Source organism: Cyrtonyx montezumae, unplaced genomic scaffold (genome assembly GCF_038088225.1).
Source record: "Cyrtonyx montezumae isolate F1298 unplaced genomic scaffold, pur_monq_1.0 scaffold_8, whole genome shotgun sequence".
Lineage (NCBI taxonomy): Eukaryota > Metazoa > Chordata > Aves > Galliformes > Odontophoridae > Cyrtonyx > Cyrtonyx montezumae.
The window spans coordinates 69,773,667-69,797,175 of NW_027072089.1; the positions used below are offsets into that span (position 1 = coordinate 69,773,667).

Below are 23,509 nucleotides of genomic sequence, written 5' to 3' on the forward strand. Positions count from 1 at the left end.
GGCACAGATCCCATCATCTGCAGCTCTTGTACACTTGAGAGGAATGACATGCACTTTCCCTGTCTTTCCTGTGTCCGACATCAGCATCCCCTTGGGAGAGCCAAAAGAAGGGCTGGCATCTTCTCTCTTGGTTTTAAGAATGCCCACTGGATTTGCTGCTTAAAGACAAGGGACAATGTATCTCTCACTTTCATAAACCCAAACTGAGCTACAAACAACAAAATAAAGACGTAGGAAAGAAAGAATACTTAACTTATGTCAACTTTTTTTTTTCTTTTTGAAAGAAATCTGTTCAGTTTAATCCTCATGAAAGTGGGAAAAATAATAACAGTGGATTAAAGCCAGTGTTTAAGAAAATACATTTAAATATTTTTTTTAATTAAAAATGATTTCTTCAGCATTCAAAGACCTAAGAATTAAACTATAATTGTATATACCTTATGTAAAATTGACCAAAAATTTAATAAACCAGACTATATAAAAAGCAAGAGGTTGGGTGTTGGTTTTTGTTGCGTTTTTTGTTGTTGTTGTTGTTGTTTTGTTTTGTTTTGTTTCTTTTGTCAGAAAAAATGTATTTGTGACTGAGTTGATCGTATAAAAAGCATTAAATTTTCAAAAAAATGTGTTGTTGTTTTTTTTCAAGTGTTAATGGTTTCACCATTTGTTGTAGCTACATTCCAAACCCTTGTAACATCAGGGCACGTTATTCTTATCAGTGTAGCACAGTGAGCTTAATCTTTACACTGAGGTCACTCTCATTACTACTTCCCCAGAGCCATTATCCTCTGATGAATCTTCCTGAGGTCTCATGCGGTTGAACAGATGTAACAATACGTAGCCACACTGAAATCTTGGTGAGGTTAACTGTGTTGGGTGAACTAAATTTCTGTTTCTAAATGCAGTCAGTGGTAACCACAATGTCCTTCCCGCTGAGGATTCTCCTCGATTGCTCTCTTCTATATCTGTAGCTTTATCGTAATTTAACACATCCCAGTGTAGATTCACAGCCCTCCATCTCTTAAACACTCGATAAACAGATGCACCTTCATGTACTATGAGACCTGAAATTGAGAGAAGACGACATTAGTTTGTACATAATGTCACTGGGTATCATCTTGAGAGTAAATACACATTTAACTTCATAATGCCAAGTTGTAATGAATCTAGCCACTATAACTGACAATTCAACTAAGTTGCACATGTGTGATATAATATTCACGTGTTCAAGATTGGGGAAGGGCAGCACGCACATGAATACAGCATTTATATATTTTTTGCAATTTTAAACTTTCCCTTCATGTACTTAAACAAAATCCAAAAATTACACAAATTTCCCAGTCCTCCTAAGCAGGGAATAAAATTGTTCTGAATGTAAACTCAACATAATGAATAATGGAATTATCTGAGCATGCCTAAAGAAAAAGTATTTATGTGTAAGTAAACCAGTATCAGTCAACCTTACCAGCAGATCTGTAAACTGATTATTTATGCTGGTGTTATCCTTGTTCACAGTAAGTCCTATTTATAGAGAATTGCACCAGTTTAAGTAGATCTTTAAGAAAGTTGGACTTTCTGTAAATCTTAAATTTGTTCAGATGTGTTTTGTAGAATTCAGTACAAACAAATGAAACTGTTTTTGCATTCTTATTTCAGCCTGAGAGCACAAAAAAATTATGACAACTTGGAACAGCTGTAAGAATAATGACTTTACTTTCTTGCTTCAGTAGAGAAAGAAGAAATTACACCTTTTCATTAACAATGATGAGCATGGCAAGGATGATGGGCTTTCTTCTTTCACTCCAAAATTCAGTAGATAAAAGCACGACCTTTTAGATGGTCCTTTTAAGGAAAACACGGTTTATCTGAAGTCCTGAATAGACCAATCTGCTTCTGACCTTCCATGTTTCTCATGCTTTTTGTAACCATGCAAGAAATTTGTTTACATAAATGAAATTCTTCATCATAGGTGTGTGTATACTTTTATTCTTTTATACTTTTATTACTTATATACTTTTATACTTTTATTACTTAAATACTTTTATTATTTATATGTTTATATGCACATTCTTCATGCATGAATGAATTTACTTGGGGGCTCACTGAGCTTCAGCCTTATTAGTTTTTCCTTCTGCTCCTGAACAGGCATGGTTGTTTGTATGGTTCAGAGTAATCTTGCAATATATTAGTTGCCCTTGATATGTTTCTTGCTTAAAATTTTCCTATACCTTTCAAAGTCTGTAGTATCCTCTGTTGCATCACAGGCTACACTTCTTTATCAAAAGAGATCATATATTACCTGTTGCCACACAACAAAATTGTAATTTAAGTATCTGAGTCTCCTACGGGGATTAACTGATACCAGAAAAGAATCATTCAAAGAGAGATGACAGAAGCAGAAAGGATGATAAAAGAAGTTATGTGAAGAGCAAACTTCAGATTCAAGTGCAGTGATTTTCAGATAACAGTGTGCATTCAAATACATATTTAAAGATCATTGCATTGAACGATGGATAAGAACAAGGTTGCTTCCAGGACACATGACAGCAGCTTTAGTAGCCCTCCGAGCCTCTCAAGTCAGCTGGAATTCCTTGAAGCGCCTGATGCGGGCTAAATGATCTTTGATCAGAAACCAAGACAGCAAGCCAAATAAGCCACGGTTTTATTGCTGTGAGAGAAATTCCTTTTTCTTTCCTACAGAACAAAAAGAGCATAATTGTAGTTTCACTCTACCAATTCCTGGATCAGTCCAATTACTCGCAAGACTGTGGTGAAGCAAAATTGAGAGAACCTATTTACCCCAGCCTGAAGATTTCTGATACCTGCCTGCTCTCCACTGGTACCCAAACAGCATATTTTAGGATACAGCAGGAAGCAGTTGGAAGGATCATTCAAGTACATAAAGTACACTTAAAGTCAACAGCATCCCTCCCCCAAATTATGACAGAAAAGTCATATGACTGTTTTATTTTAAGGAACTATTTTTTCCTGTTTTGAGCTTTCAGGATTTAGTGTAATTATATTTTCAGATTTTTTCTCAACAACAATAGGAAAGATAAATTTTATTATAAAGAGAAGCTGTTATTCACATGTGCTCTCAAAGAGCTATGGAACAAAGGATCAAATATTTCAAGGCTTGAAATAAAGTTGACTGATTTGACAATGCTTAAGGAAAAAAAGAGCACTTTCATAACTTTTCCCTTCAAAAGGTTGATTTCCCACCTGATAAAACTGCAAATTTAGAGGAATCTATACAGAGGAGGCAGAAGAATGCCAGTAGACAGCCTGTCTCTTTTGAAAGAAACTTTTAGGCAGAAAAAAAATTAAAAAAACACCTCTCTACACCAGAAGTTCTGAGACCATAAATAAGGGGAAATCTGTGTGAAGTTTAAATGCTGGATATGATTTTCCAGTTGCAGAGAAGTTCTGATGATCAGAATATAAGCCGTTAGTTAGTTACTAATGATTATGCAGAATCTTTTTCTTGTGAGATCCACAGCAAATCATTAGGGGTACAAGAGAAGAAAAAGCAAGGATAAAACCTTGAATTATACTAACTTGTTCCAAAACCCATGGTTTCAATAGTTCAGAGAACATAATTGCACAGTCCTAGAGGAAAAAATTACAGATCAGCAGAATACTCTGTCTGACCTAGACAATATCAAGAATAAGTGTTAGATTTCAGTGCTGCTGGCTGTTCCAACATTCTGTCCAAGTAACATCTACAAGGAACAGAGCTCTGGGAATGAGAGGCCTGGCAAAATGTGCTAGGATTCTATGAAGGCTTTGCATTCAGGATTGATTTCTAAAATGTTGTGACTGTGGTGGGAGCCAGATGATAGGATTATGGGGATATCATTTTTCATTTGTTCATTGTGAAGTACTGTGAGATTCTTTCATTTTCTCTGTCCAAAGGGTTTCATATCCTGAACCACAGAACACTTGAGCTTTTTCATATGGAATGTCTTTACAAGAAGGAGACTTCATTCAGATGTGGCATTAGGCTCCTGTGTTGTCTTTAATTATCACAATAATTTATCTAATAATTCAGGAATTATCATCCCAGAAGCCTAAACATTTTTTACCGGGAAATAAAAGACACTTTAAAAACAGCCTTCGCCCACTGACAAAACATTATGATCCACAAATACAAAAAAAAAAAAAAAAAAAAAAAAAAAAGGAAAGCAATAAATTTTCAAAGTGAAACATCCACTTCAAAAGAGCAATTTAATTCTCTCAACTATTTACAGTTAAATACAAATGTGAAAATGTAACTATTTCTGAGTGAAGAAATACTAAGTGTAGCTGGATGTGTTCACATTGAAAAACAAAACCAAAAACCTCTGCATGTTCAGTTTTACAAGGAAGGGAATTAGTTAGATAAATGTTACAAGGTATTTGCAACATTGGGAGAGAAAAAGGCATGAAAGAGGGCTTGAAAAAGGACTCTTTCATTGCATGGTCCAAGAAAAACAGTATGAGAAGGAGGCTGAGAAAGAAGTGGAAGGTCAAAAAGGAGCAGAAGAACAAAATGGAGAACAAAAGAGTTGGTAGGACAAAAAAAGGTGAGATGACAAAACAAAAGTAGCAGACTAAAAAGAGGTGGGAAGGCTGAGAAAAAAATACCAAAAGCTTCAGCATGTGTAAGAAAACATAAAGCTTGAGAAGGAGTGAATGCTGAAAGCAGGAGGGAAAACAAAGGGAGTGTAGAGATTCTAAAGGGATGGGAGACTAAAGAAAAGTAGAGGCTGAAATAAAGTAGTCTTAAAAAGGGTGGAAGACTCAAAAAAAAAAAAAAAAAGGTTGAAAAAAGTAGAGGCAAAAAAAAAAAAAAAAACCAGAGTAGGAGGCCAAGAAGTGATGGGAGGCTGAAAATAAAACAAAACAAAACAAAACAAAACAAAACAAAAAAGGGCTGAAAAAATGGGTGGACAAAGAAAGGGTGGGATGTAAGAATGAGGCAGGAGACCAAAAGGGGGTGGGAGGTTCAATATAATCCATAAAAGTTGGGAGGTTAAGAAAGTAGTGTGAGAAAAAAGTGGAGACCAAAACAACATGGGAGGATAAAAGTGGAGAGAGAAACTGTGTGGAAGGCTGAGAAATAGACTTTGAGAAGTGGAGGTTGAGAAGGTATGGGAGCTCTGATAATATAGGTATCTGACAATATGAAGAAGCTGGAATGGGCTTGAGGCTGCAAAGGGATGTGAGGCTGAGAAAAGTGTAGAAGATTTTAATTAAAAAGTCAAGGCTAAAAAAGGTTGAGAGAAAAAGAAGGGATGGGTAGCAGAGAAAAAATGATGTAAAGGCTGAGAAAAAGGTTGAATGTGAAACGGGCTGTTGAAAAGAAGGTGGATGCAGAGGGAAAAAAAATCAACTAAAGCAGTGCAAAGTCAGAAAAAAAAAATGAATGAGTGCAGGTTGAGAAAAACTGGAGATTGAAGAAGGGTGAGAGGCAAGAATAAAAGCTGAAGAGTAATGGGAGGCTGAAGAAAGGTGGAGGCCTAGAATAAAATGAGGCTGAAATAAGGTGGAAGGCTGAGTACAAAGTATGAGGCTGAGAAAAAGTACTGACCAAAGAGAGGATGGGAGGTAAAAATAAATGCCAAAATGGTGTCTAGCTAAAAAGCAGTGTCTGAAAAAAAATAAAAAGTGGAAGCAGAAGAGGTGGAAGGCCAAATATCTGTGAGTATTCAAAGACTTCATGCAAATATGTCACTACTTCGGGGCAAATTGCTTTTAAAATGATAACAACAGAATACTTAAAATGTACAGCTATTTAAACTCCTCAAATGCCCGAAAGTTAACATTGTTTGTGCAAGGGTATAGGAAGGCATAGCAGAAATGAGTTGGACTACATCTTGATCGTACCACCAGTAACACACCCACTTGCCTTGGAATAGGTGCTGCACAGGCAAACTCATAAGTGTGCACAGTGAAATAAACAGAGATTCTAGTGGGAATATTGGTATAATTGCAAGTCCTTCGTAAGACTAAGCTCAAATGAAGAGAATGTCATGGATGACTAAATACAAATGAGAGCAAGTAAGAACTGCAGCTGCCTGTGAGCATGGCAACCTTTGTGATATAAGAGATTATATATGATATGCAATGGTAAAAAGCATATGTTAATGTCTTTGGGAAGTCATTAGCATAATTGGCAGTATTGTGTTTTTACATGATTCATAAATAATAATTACATTCATCTATTAGAAAACCTTATTCAAATAATTTAAATTAAAACTATCAATCTAAAACTCTTCATTTAATGATAAAATTGAATAGAATTGAATATATTAATAAATATTTTGAAAAGTTACAAGGATTCCTGATATTCCAAGCCCACAGAATGCTGATTACTTGAAATTATGTGTAGATTGTGCAGGCTGAATGACTGTATTATCAGAATTTTACAATTACCAAGCTTCCGTTTCTGAATTTCCAGATAAGTCATATGTGCATTGAATTTAAGCATTATAAAAAAACCCAGCGTTAATTACATCCAGTTTGGGTGCAAGCAATGTAAAGACGTTCATATATTTTTTTCTATAAGTCTGTAAAACATATATTTGTGTAACTGCAGACATGTCAGGCTTCCAGCCCAGAGGTGGCTTGAGCCCGGCTGACTTGAAGGGCAGCTACCTAACTGCATGTAGCAATCTATTGAAGGCACACCTTAGAATAGTTTATTTATCTAGGTAAGATCACTAATATTTCAGCTCAACCACAGACATTCTCTGTTGGTCTTTAGATTGATTTGATCTGGTCATTTTAACAACTAGAGGAATTGAATGGAATGAAGATAGTTTGAAATACCTAGTTATTCCAACTATCCAATGTATATCAAAGTAAATTTTTGTAATTAAAATCTGCGCAAAAAGCAAACAAACAGCAACAACAAAAAAGCACAAACAAAACATAGAATTACATAGAACTGAAAAGCTTAGAATGCATGAAACACTTTTTGTCTACACCTTGAGTTTTGTTTTGTTTTCTTTTTCTAACAAAAGCAAAAACCTTTGAGTGCTCAGCAGGAGTGAGGATGTAGCTGGTGGTGCAGCTGAGCTTTTGTTTTCCATTAAAAGCTGAGTACCAGCCTAGGCTGTTAGAAACTTAAGTTGTATTCACTTCTTTGAAAGATTCACTGAAGAAAATCTGTCCAAAAATATTCTAGCTTTTTTTTTGGTGTGTGTGTGTGTGTGGAATTTACAAAACAAATAGAAAAGGCAATCAGATGAAACGTAAATACTCTTACAGTGATGAGTAGTTGACAGTAAAAGATGTACAGCCTTATGTTTGGAGCAAAAGCCTTGATATTGTTCTGTTTCCTTGCACCTTTTTGAGCAGAATTTAGCATTGCCCTTCACAATTCCCATATAAGAGATTGGGATAACACCAACATTTATCACTAACAATTTCTGAAAATTGCTCCTTATCCGTATTTCCAGTACTTTAAACCAATCCTATTCTCATCACTAAGATGCTTTGATCAGTCTGAGAGTAAGGCCTCTTTGGTTCTTTTATATTTGCAGTATCCATAACACTGTAAATAGCAATACTGGTATCAGCTGAGGATAAATCAGAAAAGAACTGGAGTGATCAATTAGAGTGACCAATTAGAAAAATAGTCACAGTCTTAAACCACAGTCTGTGCTGTTTAAAGTTTTTGAGCTTACCTATGCATACTAGATCCATAAAACCATACATTCCATAGCAGATTTGAAAAAGGATGTCCTTTCTTTGCCATACTGCATAGGGGCTGAAGGCTGACCATAGAAGCCAAGTCACACTTGCTACTAAGAACAGAGATCCTAGGATTACAGCAACCATCTGCACTTTCTCAACCAGTGTTATAGTAATGCTTTGCCACTAAAAGAGAAACAAAGGTGTATAAGATAAAAATGTTATTTTCTGTGATCGTACATTCAACTCCACTTTTCTTCCCGAAATCAGAAATTATTTCAAAATTCATACATATCTTCATAAAATGTTACTGATATTTCTGAAAGTGACATTTTATAGAATTCTTTTACCTATTTCACTTAAAAAAAAACACCTAAAAGTGAAACTAATAATTGCTTCCCCACCTCCTTCAGTGTCACTACCATCACCATCTAGCTGTGAACTTCAGAAGAGTTATTAGTTTATATCTATTTTGAATACATAAGCAAAAAAAGATTAGTCTTAGGAACGGAACTCAGCCTTTCATATTTGTATGCTAACAAACAGAATGCACACAAAGTTGGGAAGACAGTCTAAGTATGTCTTATGTTAGTGAAATAAGTTGAAAGTGACACCTTTCCTTCTCATCCCACCCCCGTCCAAGCCTAAAGCCATTTTCCACTTTTCTGCTGCTCATCAAAGAAGCTCCTGGCTGTCTCCCAGCGCACCAAGGGAAAGGGCTTCTCTGTATAAACCACTGTTGACAGTACAAAGATACATCCATAGCTTAGTGTGGAGGCAACTTGGGAAGAGCCCCAAACATAGGCAGCATGCACATTTCTTTCCAGCACACAATAACTCTGTCTGCCTTTTTTAGGAAGGCTGTATCCTACGTATGAGAGATGATTCAGATTTGTGGTGTGACAAGTTTTTAGTATAAAAAGTACACTTACTGAATTTTGACAATATAAAAACAGAAGTAGTTTTGTTCAAGGGTCACAAAAGCAAAACAAAACATAACAAAACAAAACAAACAAAAAACAAACAAAAAAACACCACACCCAGATTGCCCTTAATGTATGTGGTCTTTTGTAGTCAATTGTTTGTCTGAACTAGTTTGCCAGACTCCCCATTCTAGCACCATGATCTGCTCCAGAGATAAAGAGTGCTGAATCTTTAGATTGATATCGTTTCTGTTCCTAACTTTGAGAATATCTACCCACTTCTAGGGTTGCAATAAGGACCAAGAGGAAAAAGAACTACTAACCATGACAGCTCTATTACTTTTCCCATCCACTCATAGTTATTTTCTCTGTTGTTTTATAACAGCATTCTTTTTTAACAGCAGTTGGGTAGCCAGTATTGTATGATGGTAGAATAATTCAGGTTGCAAGGGGCTGCAGAAGGTCTCTTGTTCAACTTTCTGCTTCAAATGGGGTCAGTGATGAGATCGGGCCAGATTGCTCAGGGCTTAAAAATCTCCAATTACAGAGACAGCTCAACTTGTCTGAACAATCTAGTGAACTTCTTTACTGCACTCAGGTAAAAAAACTTTTTTCTTACATCCAGTCTGATCCACAATTTAAGCTCCCCCGTCTAGTCCCACTGCAAAGAGCCTAGATGAGCAATGAGATCCTCTCCCCTTCTATTTCAGCTTTTCCCATTAACTTTTTAAACTGGTGCCTAATTTGCACACCTGATCCTGCTTACCTCCACTTGTTGCAGCCTTCTAACAGTACAAAAAGGTAATCATACAATTTGTGAATTACGTTGCTCAAAATGCTATTCTTTTATCATTATCTTATTAAATTCATACTAACCATTTCACTGAAATTTGGAAGTTGGAATGGAGCTATTCATGTTCAATAATAGGTTGGTTTTTTTTTTTAATAGTAAAGTAAGTATGGATACTCATTTCCTTTGTTAGGAAAGTTTTTTACAAGGTCAGGGAAAGTCAGTTACAATTTATGCATGACAGAATGGTATGAGCTTCTCATGATTCAGATATTGTACACAGGACTTAAATGTCAGGACAGAAATTCATAGAGCTCTCTTTAGACTCGGTGGGGATATGTTCAACAAAATTATTTTTCATTTCACAGCTAATGGTACACAGTGTGACCTGGCAGAAAGCTGCCAAAAATGCTGTTGGTTATATATATTTCTATCTTCTTTCATTATCAGTGTAAGACAGACCTATAATACACTTGTTCAGAATGCAAGAAATAATAGCATGTTTACATGAAGTAAAATTTAGTTTTATTTATTAACTGTCATAAAATACTAAACTATCAAATTCATGGAAGAAGCTAGCAGTGAACTGAAAAAAAAATCTGTCTATCACCGAAAAAAACAGCAGGTCTTTCACAGTGGAATTCCCCGGGCTTACTTCAGCTTACTTTGATTATTATATATATATATATATTTAACTTCAATTACTCATAATTATTCTTCAAAATTAGCAGTGCACAGAGGAAAAGCAGTATCTACGTCTAGGATAAGTAATGTAGAGTTCAGTCTAGTTATAAAGCTTACCTTCTATTCTAACATTGCGAGGCATGCAATTTCTGTTCCTATCATCACCCATTCCTAAAGAGACTTAATCATTTCTACCACTATTTTTGTTTGTTTTTTTTTGTTTGTTTTTCATGAAAAGTTCTTTCTAGGGCATCTGTTGACTTTCCCCAAATTTCTGTCTAGAAAATCTTGACCTTTAAAACTCCTAAGAAATACAGATATGATCTCATTCTCTCCTTGGCATCTTCTTAATAATGTGTTCTAGTCATTTTGTTATTCTACTGATCAGATGAAAGGGCTTCAAGAAGGTAACAGTCTCTCAACCTCTATAAATTTAATAATTCCAAAAATTCAACATACTACTGTGCTACCAACCCAGGAAGGGGAGCCACTTCAATTACTGAGGAAATGCATAAGCCTTCCACAGATCATGGTCCCTAATTTGTTTGCCTTTAAAAATCAGTGAGTAATTAAAACAAAAACAAAAAACAACAATCAAGATCCCCAAAAAAGGGTTGGATATTCTTTGCTCTTACTTAGCTACTTTGACCTTTGTGGTATCTGCTGCCTTTCTTTTGTACAAAAGAAACTACACTTCCTCCACTATCCTCAATATGAAGGTCAGCATTTTCTAAGCAATTTACATATTTTATCTTCCTATCAGAATAGTCTGCAAGTTAAACTAATCAATAAGATCCCAGAGTAGGTAGGTGAGGAAGGATGGTACATGTAATATGAAAAGCACGCAAGAAGCCTGAACAGTTTTATTGAAAAATGCTATCTTGTTTCCTGGTGCAAGGCTGTCTGCTGTAAGAATCCAGCACAACAGTCAGAGTGGAATAGATTGGTGTTAAACTCTAATGTGATCAGGTCCAGAACCTCAGTTATTGTGTATGTCCCTCCTTAGTGCAAATGTCAAGAAGACCATGCGTGTTTCTGATCTCTAATTGACCAGAAATGAAAGTTCCTTCTCCCTGTCCCTCTGCCCCCAGACAATTTTGCTTCAGAAACTTAGTCTCTTTCCTTTCAGGAAATATATCTTCATTCTACCTTTAACTTCTATTGTGTTTGGGTATGAATTATAAAGAGCAAGCAGATTGGACTGAGACAGACATATTTTTCTCATGGAGAAGGTATTCTATGGTTATTACATAATTCATATGTAAATAAGCTCCAAAGATTTAGTTTTTTACTTAGCCATAGACAGTATTAGCCATTAGGCAGTGAGAAAGAACTACATGGGACTGATGTTTACACTGCATTTCATAACAGGATTTATGAAGAGGAACAGCAGTTGTAGTCAATGCTTTCTGCTATCTGAAATCTCGTTCGAAGTATAATTAAAATGTGAGTATATACTCTGATAAATGTTTACGGATAGAAGAGTTTTTTGTTTAAATTTCAAATCCAGTCTGATTTCTTACAATCATTCACCTTACCACATGCCCTACTACATGTTATAGGCACTTCAACTTTTAGTATTAAAGTAACTGTTTATGATAAAGAGATCACAAAAGTAGCATGGTAAAAGAATCAGCAATAAAGAAATTGTGTTTAGAATTCAACAATCTGAATTATTTAACATTTCAAATTGAATGATATCATTATGGTGTGTCATAATTTAAATCCTTTATTTCCATAAAATTATTTCACATTTTTGTCACATAACTTGCCTTGTAATTCTTAATTGCTCAAGATTATAAATTATGACTTACTTCCTAATTTATCATTTGCTTAATTTACATCCCCCCAAACATTAAGATTTTTAGCTAAGTTTTAACAAATCAGAGAAGTTCTAAACAGCCTTTCTATTATAAGCTTCTTTAAAGTGCATAAATATATATATATATATAAACTGGCATTTTGCTTTAAAATCAAAAGTAAAAGAAAACTTCAAATATTTTTATCTGACAATAATAACAATCATTTTTATAGACAGATTCACTCCCTCCCAACAAAAAAAACCAAAAAACTACAAATTTCTGTGAAATAGGATCCCATTTCATATTCTTTCCCATCATATCTGTGATGTTATGAGGTACCATGCCATACCCAGGCTTCTGATTTAAATACAGCATTGCTTTTCCATCCCTTGAGAATTTCCTACACTTCTACTGTCAATTCATTATGTTTGGCTTTGGTAATCTTTTTTTTTACCACAGTTCTTCCTTTCATAAATCATTTGTGAGTCTGGTACATTTAATGCATCCCATAGTTCTGATTCTGACCCCAGAACCATTGCACCCCTAAGTGCTCTATAAAGGATAAATATTGCATAATTTCATATTTTTTCAGGTAGAGACTTCCAGACGTTGAAATAAATATATTTCTTTGAAGGGCTGATTGCTGAAGAATAAAGTTAATAAAGTAACATGGATGTTATATGCTAACATAACGATACAATATTCAAAGATTTGTCATCTTTGAGATAAATCGGTACTAATTTATTTTTTTTAAATTGTGTCTTGTAAAAGCCCGCTGTTTGTCATAAAACACATGGCAGAAAAATGATCTTAAAGACACTAATAGAGACAGAAATTAAACTCAAAAATTGTCTGCAGTGGAACTACAGGTTTTCTTATGTCCTTAATAAAGAACATACTAAAATTCCTCATGGCTTCTTAGATTAGATAACAGAGAGTAATTCCCCTGCAGATAGTAATACCAACACAGGAAGACTAGCAACTGGTAATGAAACAGAAAACTTCCTTGGAGGTGTTCAAAGCCATGTGGGGTGGGGCTTTTAGCAACATAGTCTAGTGGAAGATGTCCTTGCCCATTGCAACGGGGTTGGAAATAGATGATCCTTAGGGTTCCTTCCAACCCAAACCATTCTATAGTTCTACGAAGACATACAAAGACTATTCCATGTTTGTGAAGGGTAGTGTTAGTCATTCTGGAAGGTGATAGGAAAAATAATTAAAAATAGCTGGAGGTGAACCAACCTTATGGTAACCAACTATAACATAGTATGATTAACCTGAAGATCTGTTAATTATTTGACTTCAACAAGATTTTTATAGAATCTTCTACTTTCTCTGGCTTCTAGAATCAGATAGTTGTGAGAGGAACACGTTCTTAAACACAGGCATTCATTATGCATAAAGGATTTGCAGTCTGTTTATGAATAAAACTTACAGAAGTTGAAAAACTCAATCATTTAGGTCCAATACATCATTTTTGAAATACCTATAGCTTGTTAGTAGTCTGAAGGATCAGATAATTTTTCTAACATCTTTTGTAGTGTGCACATAACATTATTTGCATGATTTAATACACAGAGATACTGGCAACTTGTTGATCTACTTGGACAGAAAATGAATAGGATTGAGCATGTAAACATTTGAAATGCCCCTTTTAGCCATAGGCTTCTATTTTTACAAGGGCTCCTCTGAAAGTAATGTCTCCCATTTTAGTATTTTGGCCCACAGTATCAGAGGCAGATGGTGGTGGTGTGGTGGAAGAGGCTGAGCCAGTATTCCATTACATGCTGTTGCTGTGTGCCAGATGGCAGCAGAGAGGCACTCTCACAGAATGGTGTCTGACATGGAACTGCTTATGAAGCAAAGGGAGGTGGTGGATGGTGAGTTTCAGCAGTGGTATCAGTGACACAAAAGACAAGCCACATTCCAGTCAGCCATGCAGATTTTTACAAGCACAGCATGAAGGCTTTGTTCACTGCTGGCAAAAAAAAAAAAAATATAGCTAATGGTGGTTACTATGACGAAAATAGCATGCTGTAACTGAGAATTTGCTCTATCAAATAGTATTACTGTGTTTTTTGTATTTGTTGTAGTTTCTGTGGAAATAAATAGAAGGCATTACTTTTCAGACTGATCTATATATGTGTATTTTAAAAGGAATCGATGATACAAAAATTGCAGCTTGCCTTTAACACTTACCAATTTTGATGAATTATTAAGACAGTGCCTGTAGTCATAATGCAATTATCTTTTCTTTTGTGAATCAGATAGGTCAAGGATATAGATAATTCAGCTTGCATGCAACTTCTCACTCTGCTTGGAAGGCTATACCTGTACTTTGGGCATTCTGAAAGCACATTCTGAAAGGTATATTCCATCTGTGCAGCACATAGGAAATTTCAGTTGAATAGTTCCTAGAAGCGATGGCTTACTGCATGTACCTGGCAGAGTAGAACATCTGCACTTAGATTGGATGCATCATGGATTTTTGAGTGCCTAGAAGCCTGGAAATACTGGAAATCTATTTCTCTTGGGACACCAAACAATAGTATTAAAAAAAAATCTGGAGATGAATTTTGCTTCTTTTCAGAGAAAGGTACTAATTGAAAACTTTAGCTAAGATGGTTGAATAGGTTTAAAAGGAAAAAAGCTGACCATGACGATAAGATTATGCAACTCCTTAACATTTTAATGCATTCACCGAAGGCATGTAAGAAATTGTTCAGCATGGAGGGATAGAACAAGCCTCACCTACAAAATGCCCTCACCACCTATCAGTGTAAAGAAGGATCATTTGTTCTTGACCATTTTTGTTGGTGCCTTCTTGTCTGTGCTTAATGTTCAGCTATTAATTCCAGTTAAGTTACTGAAAATTATGTTTTATCTGCTAATTGGACTTTCCAAAAGTGGTAGCTACTATTTCTGTCTTTTTGACAGTATGAATAATTAGATATTTTTTAGAACTCATGCAAGATGAAAGATAAAGGGTTTTTAACCTGAGAATATTCTACACCTTAATTGTTGATGCATTCTCTTTTGAAAGGTCTTCATTCAAACTCATTCTTCACCTGAGCTAGAGCAAGATTTTAAACTTCCGCCTTGTAAGATGCTATTTTAATAACTGATATTGACTCATTATTCACAATATACAATGACTCTTTGAAGTCATTTACTGGAACACTTCCGATTCATATACCAGACACACAGATATTGGCTAAACCAAAGAGAAAGCAAATTAAATTGTTTCCCATACTCATGTCAACTCTATAAGATTAATTAGGAACATGATTTTAAAATGCTGCACAAAGCATCAAGGCCTATTGCTGATGCTAGTCTACCTCAGCTGCTCAGAATAATGACAAAGATGCCATGGTCTTTCATGAAAAAGAATCATAAAAATGTTGTGAAGGTGGAAGAAATGCCATACAATGGGAATCTTAGAGTTCAGAGTTTTGAGTTTACTGGAAAATGACTGAAAGGAAATTTCTATGCCATTTAATCACTGTTAAGAGTTAAAATGCTAAATATTAATATATTCTTTCCAATCTAGGCCCAACACATGATGATGGGTAAATAATAGAGACAAAAAATGTAGATATACAGACAAATTTAACTGAATAAGCACGGTTAAGAACTTGTAAAGCATCATTTTGTTTCAAGTACCCAGTGTTTTACTGCTTTTCACCATCTGCTTCTCGTATGTCCAAGTCCATAAGACAAGATATCAAGTAGTAGTACTTCCTTATCTGTTGTCACTGAATTCTGTTACATCCTACAGAAGCAACATTCACATTTGAGAATCAGGCCCTTCACAATAATTTTGGCACAAATGAGCTCTTTAGCATCTGTCAGGTACAGAATCTGAAGGATGTTCACTATCCAGTCTTCTTCCTTTTGTTATATGGCAACAGTGTGTTTCAGTAGTGATGGTACCTCACAAAAAAACATCTGAGTACAAGTACTGGCCTCAGGCCATTTGGCCTTTCAGTCATAACCATAACTAATTCATAGAATTGGATCAAAATTTCCATGTGGCCCTAGAAAAATCTTTAAGGGAAGTGTTCAAGCGCTTCTTTGTGAGATAGAAAATAAGAGCACTTCAGATTCTGGGGGCAAGATGAAATGAACATACTTAGTTTAGAGTTAAGGCTGTTGCCTCACCTAATCCCCAAGTAAGATGTGTATATCTTGGGTAAGGGTTAAAAAGTAGGACTATAAAATTGCCAGTGTATTATCAACCAAATTCATGTAGTCACAGAGAATACAATCCTGGGTTCTGGCCTGCACAAAATCTGGCAAAACTTGCTATAAAATTCAATTAGAGATTAATCTACTAAATTGGCAAATCAATTAGATTGGCTGTGTAATCAATTACATTTGCAATAAATCCTCACTTGAAGAAAATCTAGTCATAATTAGATGATTTCAGACTAAGCAAATTAATATTCTAAGTGGCATATTACTTGAAAATTTGGCTGAATAGAAAAATTCATTCATTTATTATGATTCCTTTTCTTCTAGATATTATGGATAACATGTAATAATTAAAACATGATATAAGAAGATGCACAATACATCAATGATTATACATATTAATAAGATTTATGCATTTTACACTTATTAACAGTAATAATTATTACTGTTAATTCTGATTTAATAACCAAAAATATTTTAAAAATAAATTGTCTTAGTAAGGTATTCAGGTATTACTACATAATCACAGCTACAAGCTGGTAGGTGCTGTTGCTTGAACTACCAATAGATTTTTTCTAATAGTTTGGGCTGGCCACTGAAAATACACAGCTTTCTTACTTATTATGCATCAACATTCATAACACTTCAAGAAGCAATGGTTATAATAATAAAAGCTGTTATATCCAACTCATACTGTTGTGCTTCGAAGCCCTTAAACTGTAAATTGCTCTTGGCCTAATGGTGGTTATGTGACTCACACATAAACTGTGTACCATCCCTTCCAGTATAAATAAATACAGACATAAAAATATCCTTGTTTTCTCTAAATCAAGAAGCACCTAAGAGAAAGAATAGTAAGCACATCCTGTACACAAAGAAAACACTTATATGAAAGAACCACTTACTGTTTAGTTAGCTAGAGCTACTGCAAATTATTTTTCAAGTATATGTCTGTATGCATTTTGGTTGTCTCGCTAGACAGTAGTCCTCTCTTTAAATTCACTAATCATATATGACAGAGGTGTTGGTCTTTTTACATCAGCTGCTCTACCTTACCATCAGCAGTATTTCATGAGTCCTTATCAATATTAACAATAGGACTTGATGAAATTTGCTTAGGTTGCTCTTTGAAAAATACTCCAGTGATCCTATAGGAAGTCCTGAGACAACCTGTTACTCACTTCAAAAAACTTTCTACATAGAATGCTCTTGTTCACCTCTGGAACAGATAGAAACAGACAAGCAGATCTTCAAAAGTGCCTTGATATCCGAAGTTTGTAAGCAACTCATCCTTCCAAACACTGATGAAGAAAGCATGCTAGATAGAAATATGGTGTTGCCCTGGTCAGGAAATTCAGATGAGTTTATTTTATGGCTTGGATGAAAACCATAAAATCTAAACAAAAAAGGCATTCAGAGTCAACTAAACCACAAGTGTATCAATTACTATATAGTTCTCTTTCAACTACTGCTTCTCTGATAAGAACAAAACTCACTAGCCTCTCAGAAACATTATGGCTGTAAACTGCGGAGCACCTGAGAGTGGTAAGTGAAGACAGAGCTAACAGAACACACATCAGCATACCATTGTGAAACTGTTAGTATAGGATCTCATGGCTCAAATAGTGAAAGAGATAACTGGCTCAGACATCTAGTAGGGGAAAACTAAAATTCTTCTTCAGATAGGCTTGCCCAGTCACCTAGATCTGGCTGACTGTTATAACTTATCTAGCATACTATTCTGAAGTAGAGAATGTTGACTATGGCCTAATATCTCAAACATCTGTATGAAAAAAATAAAATAAAATAAAATAAAAAATAACAGGAAAATGAACAATATCCTGATGCTGACACCAGACATCTTTTGCTGTGCTGTATTGAAGAGGACCACTTCTGCCATGCTGGCCTTAACACATAAAGGATTCTAAAGGCAAAAAGATTTTAAGGAAAAGGAATTAGTAATTTCTTCAGAAGGGGAAGTGGGAATGATTAAGCAGCCCTAACACTGCAAGAGAAAAGTTGTTGTGTTTTTTGGGTTTTTTTTTTTTTGTGACTATAAAAACAAGCCTTGGCAAGCTCCTGATGGAGGAATAGCTTTTAGAATGCTTACTCATGGCCCACCAAAGTAAAGGAGCTCAGCCTCTCAGCGAAGATGCTGAGTCCAGTGACAGAATTCTCCAGCATGCAGTCAAGCAGCTGCCACTTGGGAACTCATAACATCCCCCAGAGATGCTGAATGCCACAGACAGATTAAGCAATAGAATCAGGCGTAGTGCATACACATTTTTTAAGAAAGTGTTTTACTTTATTCATGAAAATAAGCTTAAGAGTTGCAAATAAATCACTCTTTTAGAACAGTGTAAATTACCAGATGAATTTCAGCTTGTAATTGAAGTTACTTAACTTTTAAAGCAATTTTCGTTTTCATATCATAAAACATACTCTACAATACCCTTCTCCTTGATGGAAAATTGTATTAAACCTTTGATTATCAGGAGAAAAAAAGACAGTTTAAATCCTGCTAAAGGAGATTTCTATCCCAAGAATCTTTCTGACTTCTGTTATAAACCTGGAAAGGTAGTAGTCAGTGTAGTTACTGAGCAGAGTAGATTGATAAATTCAATGTCATAACCAAGGATCACAGCCCTCTGGATTCATATGTCAGAGGCAGCCATGGTTCAGTACTTAATCTGGTCAATTCATTAACAAAGTTCAGAAAAGATTAAAAAGTAGGAGAGAGTAACGCTGAGACAAAGACATAGCATAATATTCAAGGTCAGAGACACAGCATCATGGAAATGCTAGGTGATTTTTAAGTGAACAGAATTGTTGCCTGTACTTCTAAACCCAAACAAAGAAGAAGGGAACCTTTTCAAGATTATCATGGAGAGCTAATGCATGAGAGTTCTGCAATGAAGACAAAGATTCCCCTATGTCATGTCATGTTGTAAACACCAAGACATCCAAAATTAACTGCATCTATTCGGAAATAACCTAGGCCAGAAGGCTGAAGTTCTTAGATCTTGTAGGTCCTAAATGTCATGGCTAAGTTTATGGCATTCATAACAGCAAGATCTACAAAAGTATGAAGTCAGTACTCAGTGGATAGATGACTTTTTGAAACCCTCATAGCCGTAAAATCTTCCAAGTGAATCCACAAATCTCTGGACACATTCAGATACCTGGTAACTGTATCAACTCCTACTGATGGAAAAGCTCTGAAGAGCACACATTTTCTAAGAATCATCAGCTATTCTACACATTTCTATATATTTTACCCAAAGCTGAAGAAATGGAAGAATAGACTTTTGAAATCCGTAAGTATTTGATGCTTCCTCACCTTATAATGAATGAAGATCTTTCCCTCAAGTCTGACAGACAAGATATGACATCAGTAATTAATCAAATTACTGTTTGGTGCAAGTTTTCAGAAAGCAGTGAGATGATATGCAATACTCTGTAGGTGATGCTTGAAGAAAAAGAGACTCTCTTTATTAAATCTGAGGAGGATTTAAAGTCACTATTGTACATTTCAATACAAGCAAAGTGTCCTCTTTGGAAGGTGACATTTGGTAATTGGAGCTTCAAATAATTCTTGAGGCCTCAAAAGAAGGAGGTTATGTGGAGAATAGCATTGCATGTGTAGGAAAAGAGTGCATACACAGGACTCCTATATTCTATTAATGTTATTCTGACAAGATACAATGAGCAACTGTGTTATGCTGATTCCTTCAAGCAAAATATGTCAGATTGTTTTCCTCCCATAAAACAGCAGCCCTGAAATTGAGATGCTGAATCTTGTCATCCACAAAGGAACACAATGTGCTGGAAGTAACCGCAAAGTATAGTAGATTGTAAATTGCAGACTGTTCAGATAATGGCCATTAGAGACATATAAAATGTTCCATTAAGAAGTAGACTCTCCCTGACCATTCTTCCCCAGTGAGCAGAAGGAGCTTCCTTAGTATGAAAAAAGAGAAGGCATATGGAAGTGTACTCTCATTTTCTCCGGATACAGTTTCCTGGATACCAGTGTAACGGCATTTATCTTTTTCAAGATCTTTGTAGTGCTTGGAGGACTCTTCTTCCAGTGTTAGCACAGTCAGTAAATATACATGAGGCTAGCAAGCATTTTATCTTGATGGTGAAGGTCATGACTGTCTGAAACAATTAAGGAATTACTTTTGGAATTTTATTTGTTGTTTGGGCATAAAAAAAAAGCAGAAAAAAAAAGAGCCTTCACTAAGGATATGGCCTTCTTCCAATAATTTAGTTTGTGTGGGTATCAGTATGGTGTATCCCAATACTGGGAATATTTCATCACAGAAATGGCAAAGTTTAATACTGCCCCAGAGGGAAGACACTGCCATAAAAATATCTAAAAATATAAAAAGGAAAAAAAAAGACTATTAAGTGGAAAGAAAGCTGTGTGGCTAAAACTCAAAGACTCATTCTCTACTGGCTGCATTGAAATGTAAACAAACGTGACTTGGAGAAGAAATACAAAAATGAAAATAAAAAGGAAAGATGAAATAAATTGAATAACAAAAAGCAAAGAACCCTATGGGAAAAGAGTCATGCAGGAAAAACTCACAATGCAGATAGAGTGCTCTGACTCAGACAAGTACTTCAGAAGAACTGAGGTCAAATGGTTCTTTCACTGTTGCACTATTGGCATGAAAGGAGACGGGCTGTCTTCTGTACATTCTGCACGAATAATTGCAAGAGTCTCCAGTCCGAATACCAAACACTAGATTTGAATCTACATGTGGAACAAAAAATCATAAACAATGTGAGTGCAATAAGCTGAAAAGCTATCTCACCAACTGAATAAGAAAGCAGTTATCGTAACGATTATTTACATAAAGCATTGAAGATTTCATTGAAAACTGACAAAAGTCAAAATCAATAAGCATTATAAAGAAGTTTTGAAATGAAGTCAATAAAGCCAACTTTCTTTTACAAATTTCTGTTGTGGAAAAAAATACTATAGCATTTCACAGGTGACACGGCATAAATGACAGAGAAGCAAAGAGGTTTTGACAAGTGCCCAGGCTGCTTACACTGCCAAGTAAGCATGAGCAAAGGAATCAAGAAGTACAAAAACAGTACACTATCATTTATTAACAATTTTACATATTAAGAGTTAGAAGAAGCCTCCTGAAAAAAAAAAAAAAAAAAAAAAAAAAAAAGAACAGTAAGTGATTGTAAAGTTTTTTCAGTAAGTCCCATTGATGGAAATTAAATTACTGAATGATCAGAATTTTGGACTTGAGAAAAACAATGGAACTCTGTATTTGGGAAGCTTACACACCTCTTATTGCTAAATAAATTTCATCAATGTCAGGCTAGAATATCAATCTCTTTGGGATATATCCAATCAATTAGGCACAGTTTAAAAAAAAAAGACAAAAAAAGTAAATCAGAGGCTACTGAAAGAAAGTCCCACATGGTATCTTTAGCCTTACATGTTTACCTAGACATCCTAAGCATCTGAAATGCCAGTAGCTACGTATATGTAGCTAACTGGATTCCCATCCATGCTGTCCTTAAAATTTGGAAATATTTTTCTAATTGAGTTATGTAATTTATGCTTATAATTGCAGAAGTGATTTTATTCGAGATTCTTTCATGTCTAATGCTAGCCATTTCACCCCATGAAAATGTTATAAAAGAATCCAATTATTTCCCATAAAGTAGCTAACTCACTACATAATGCACCAAGATAACAACCGGGATGACATCAGCAATTAATGCTTTATATTTTCAAGCACACTTTGCAGTCTACATGATGTTAATTGCTGTTTCACACTATGCAAGTATTCAAAAAATAAAGCAAGAAATCATTATTTTTTTTAATGAGCAATGGAAAGTAGAATAATTACACGGAAGGGGATCATACATACCTCGAGTACTATTCTGTTCAGGTTTTTTTGTTTTGTTTTGTTTTTGTTCTTTTTGTTAATGCTCTACTTATTTTGTGTAGAAATTTGATTTTTTTAATGCATAGTTCAAAATAATAACAGATCTGGCAAGAACGCAAGAGAGCTAGATATGGTAAGTTTAAAAACATTATCTACATATTAGTGCAAAATTGTTCTCTGTGCTATAATTAAGACTTCCTTGCCTAACCTACTTTTTACTGCAAATCCTCTATCATAAATAAATAGACATAAGCACCAGAGTGGCTTGTCTATCTCCCTGCATGCCATAGCTGATGCTCTGACAAGAATGACAGATGTCCTATCAGTTAAGATGCCAAATTTGACCAAATGTTCCATATAGCAAAGTATGAGCACATAGAGAGTCAGGAAAACTGATCACATGAGTTTACTGATGACTCTACAACCATTCTAGCAATATTGCAAATATTAACTACACCTTTTGGATCTCCACTTCAATCTTCAGCTATTTTAACCATCAAGTAAGCATATTTTTTCACCACACACCACTAAAATTTTGTCTAGACTAGAAATATGCAAGTTTCTGAGCTGAATCATAGTTTTCAAACATGTGATTTCCCATTCTGGACAATTCTGAACTAAATCTACCCTTTTCTTCACTTTCAGTTATCATAGAACTCTCTGGTACCAGGTCAGCTTCCTTCCCTTCCACCAACTTTCTATTGTCTATTCACTTAAAAACTTTTAATTTCGACCTCTCCTTTCAGTTTTCTCTTAACAGTTTCCCATGTTCCTTCCTGATGGTTTCCACTCCCATCCTGATCAAGAGCTCTGAGAGGCTCTGACCTCTTAGATGAATATCATCTCTCCTAATTGGGCTTACAAGTGTGGCTTGATGTTCATAGTCAACAGCCATTCAGTGCTTTGAATAGCTTTTCTCCGAGGCCTATATCCACTATTTGTTATTAATTCTTCTTTATTCTTACCAAATCATTACTGTGATATCTCTGTGACAGAATTAGTCCATTTCCTTACATATTGTTCTTTGTTATTTTATGACTTTCAGATCACTGGTACTGATGATCAGCAGCTTCCACAAGTCACTGGAACTGTTCAGCATGTATCAAGTCAAAAGGTTTACCTACCCTAGTATCCTGTTCCTAGAAGTGTTTAAAAGTAGATGCTTAGGAAAACAAAGAACATGAAATACTCAACTACTTTGTCTAAGCTGAATGATCAGTCTTTTCTGTTTCAGATTGCTCTCTCCTTTCAAAACTGATATATGTGGTATATATGGATCTCAAGATTTTCATGTTCTAGCCTTTCTCCAACCTGTGAATCTGTTCTGTAACCCAGTTAATATCTTTGAATATCTATTTGGATCTTCCTGTTCACAGTATTTCTATGGCGCTTTCTATGTTACATATAAAAAACTATCTACATATAAAAATTTAATTTCTCATCATCATTTTCATCTTAGGTCTCAATTACTGTAATGCAGCTTTTAAGCTCCTGACAAATGTAATTTTCTCAGCA

At 35.2% G+C, this 23,509-nt stretch overlaps 1 protein-coding gene across 1 annotated transcript in view; it reads right to left on the minus strand.

The window, feature by feature from the left end:
• Nucleotides 1-503: 503 nt before the first annotated feature.
• MARCHF11 (membrane associated ring-CH-type finger 11) overlaps nt 504-23,509 on the minus strand; it is a 28,722-nt gene continuing 5,716 nt past the window's right edge. Inside the window, exons 3-4 of the mRNA XM_065752869.1 lie at nt 7,671-7,863; nt 504-1,061 (exon numbers count right to left, since the gene is read on the minus strand). Coding sequence (XP_065608941.1) covers nt 739-1,061; nt 7,671-7,863 — 516 coding nt within the window. The 3' untranslated portion in view covers nt 504-738. The remainder of the gene's footprint in view (nt 1,062-7,670; nt 7,864-23,509) is intronic.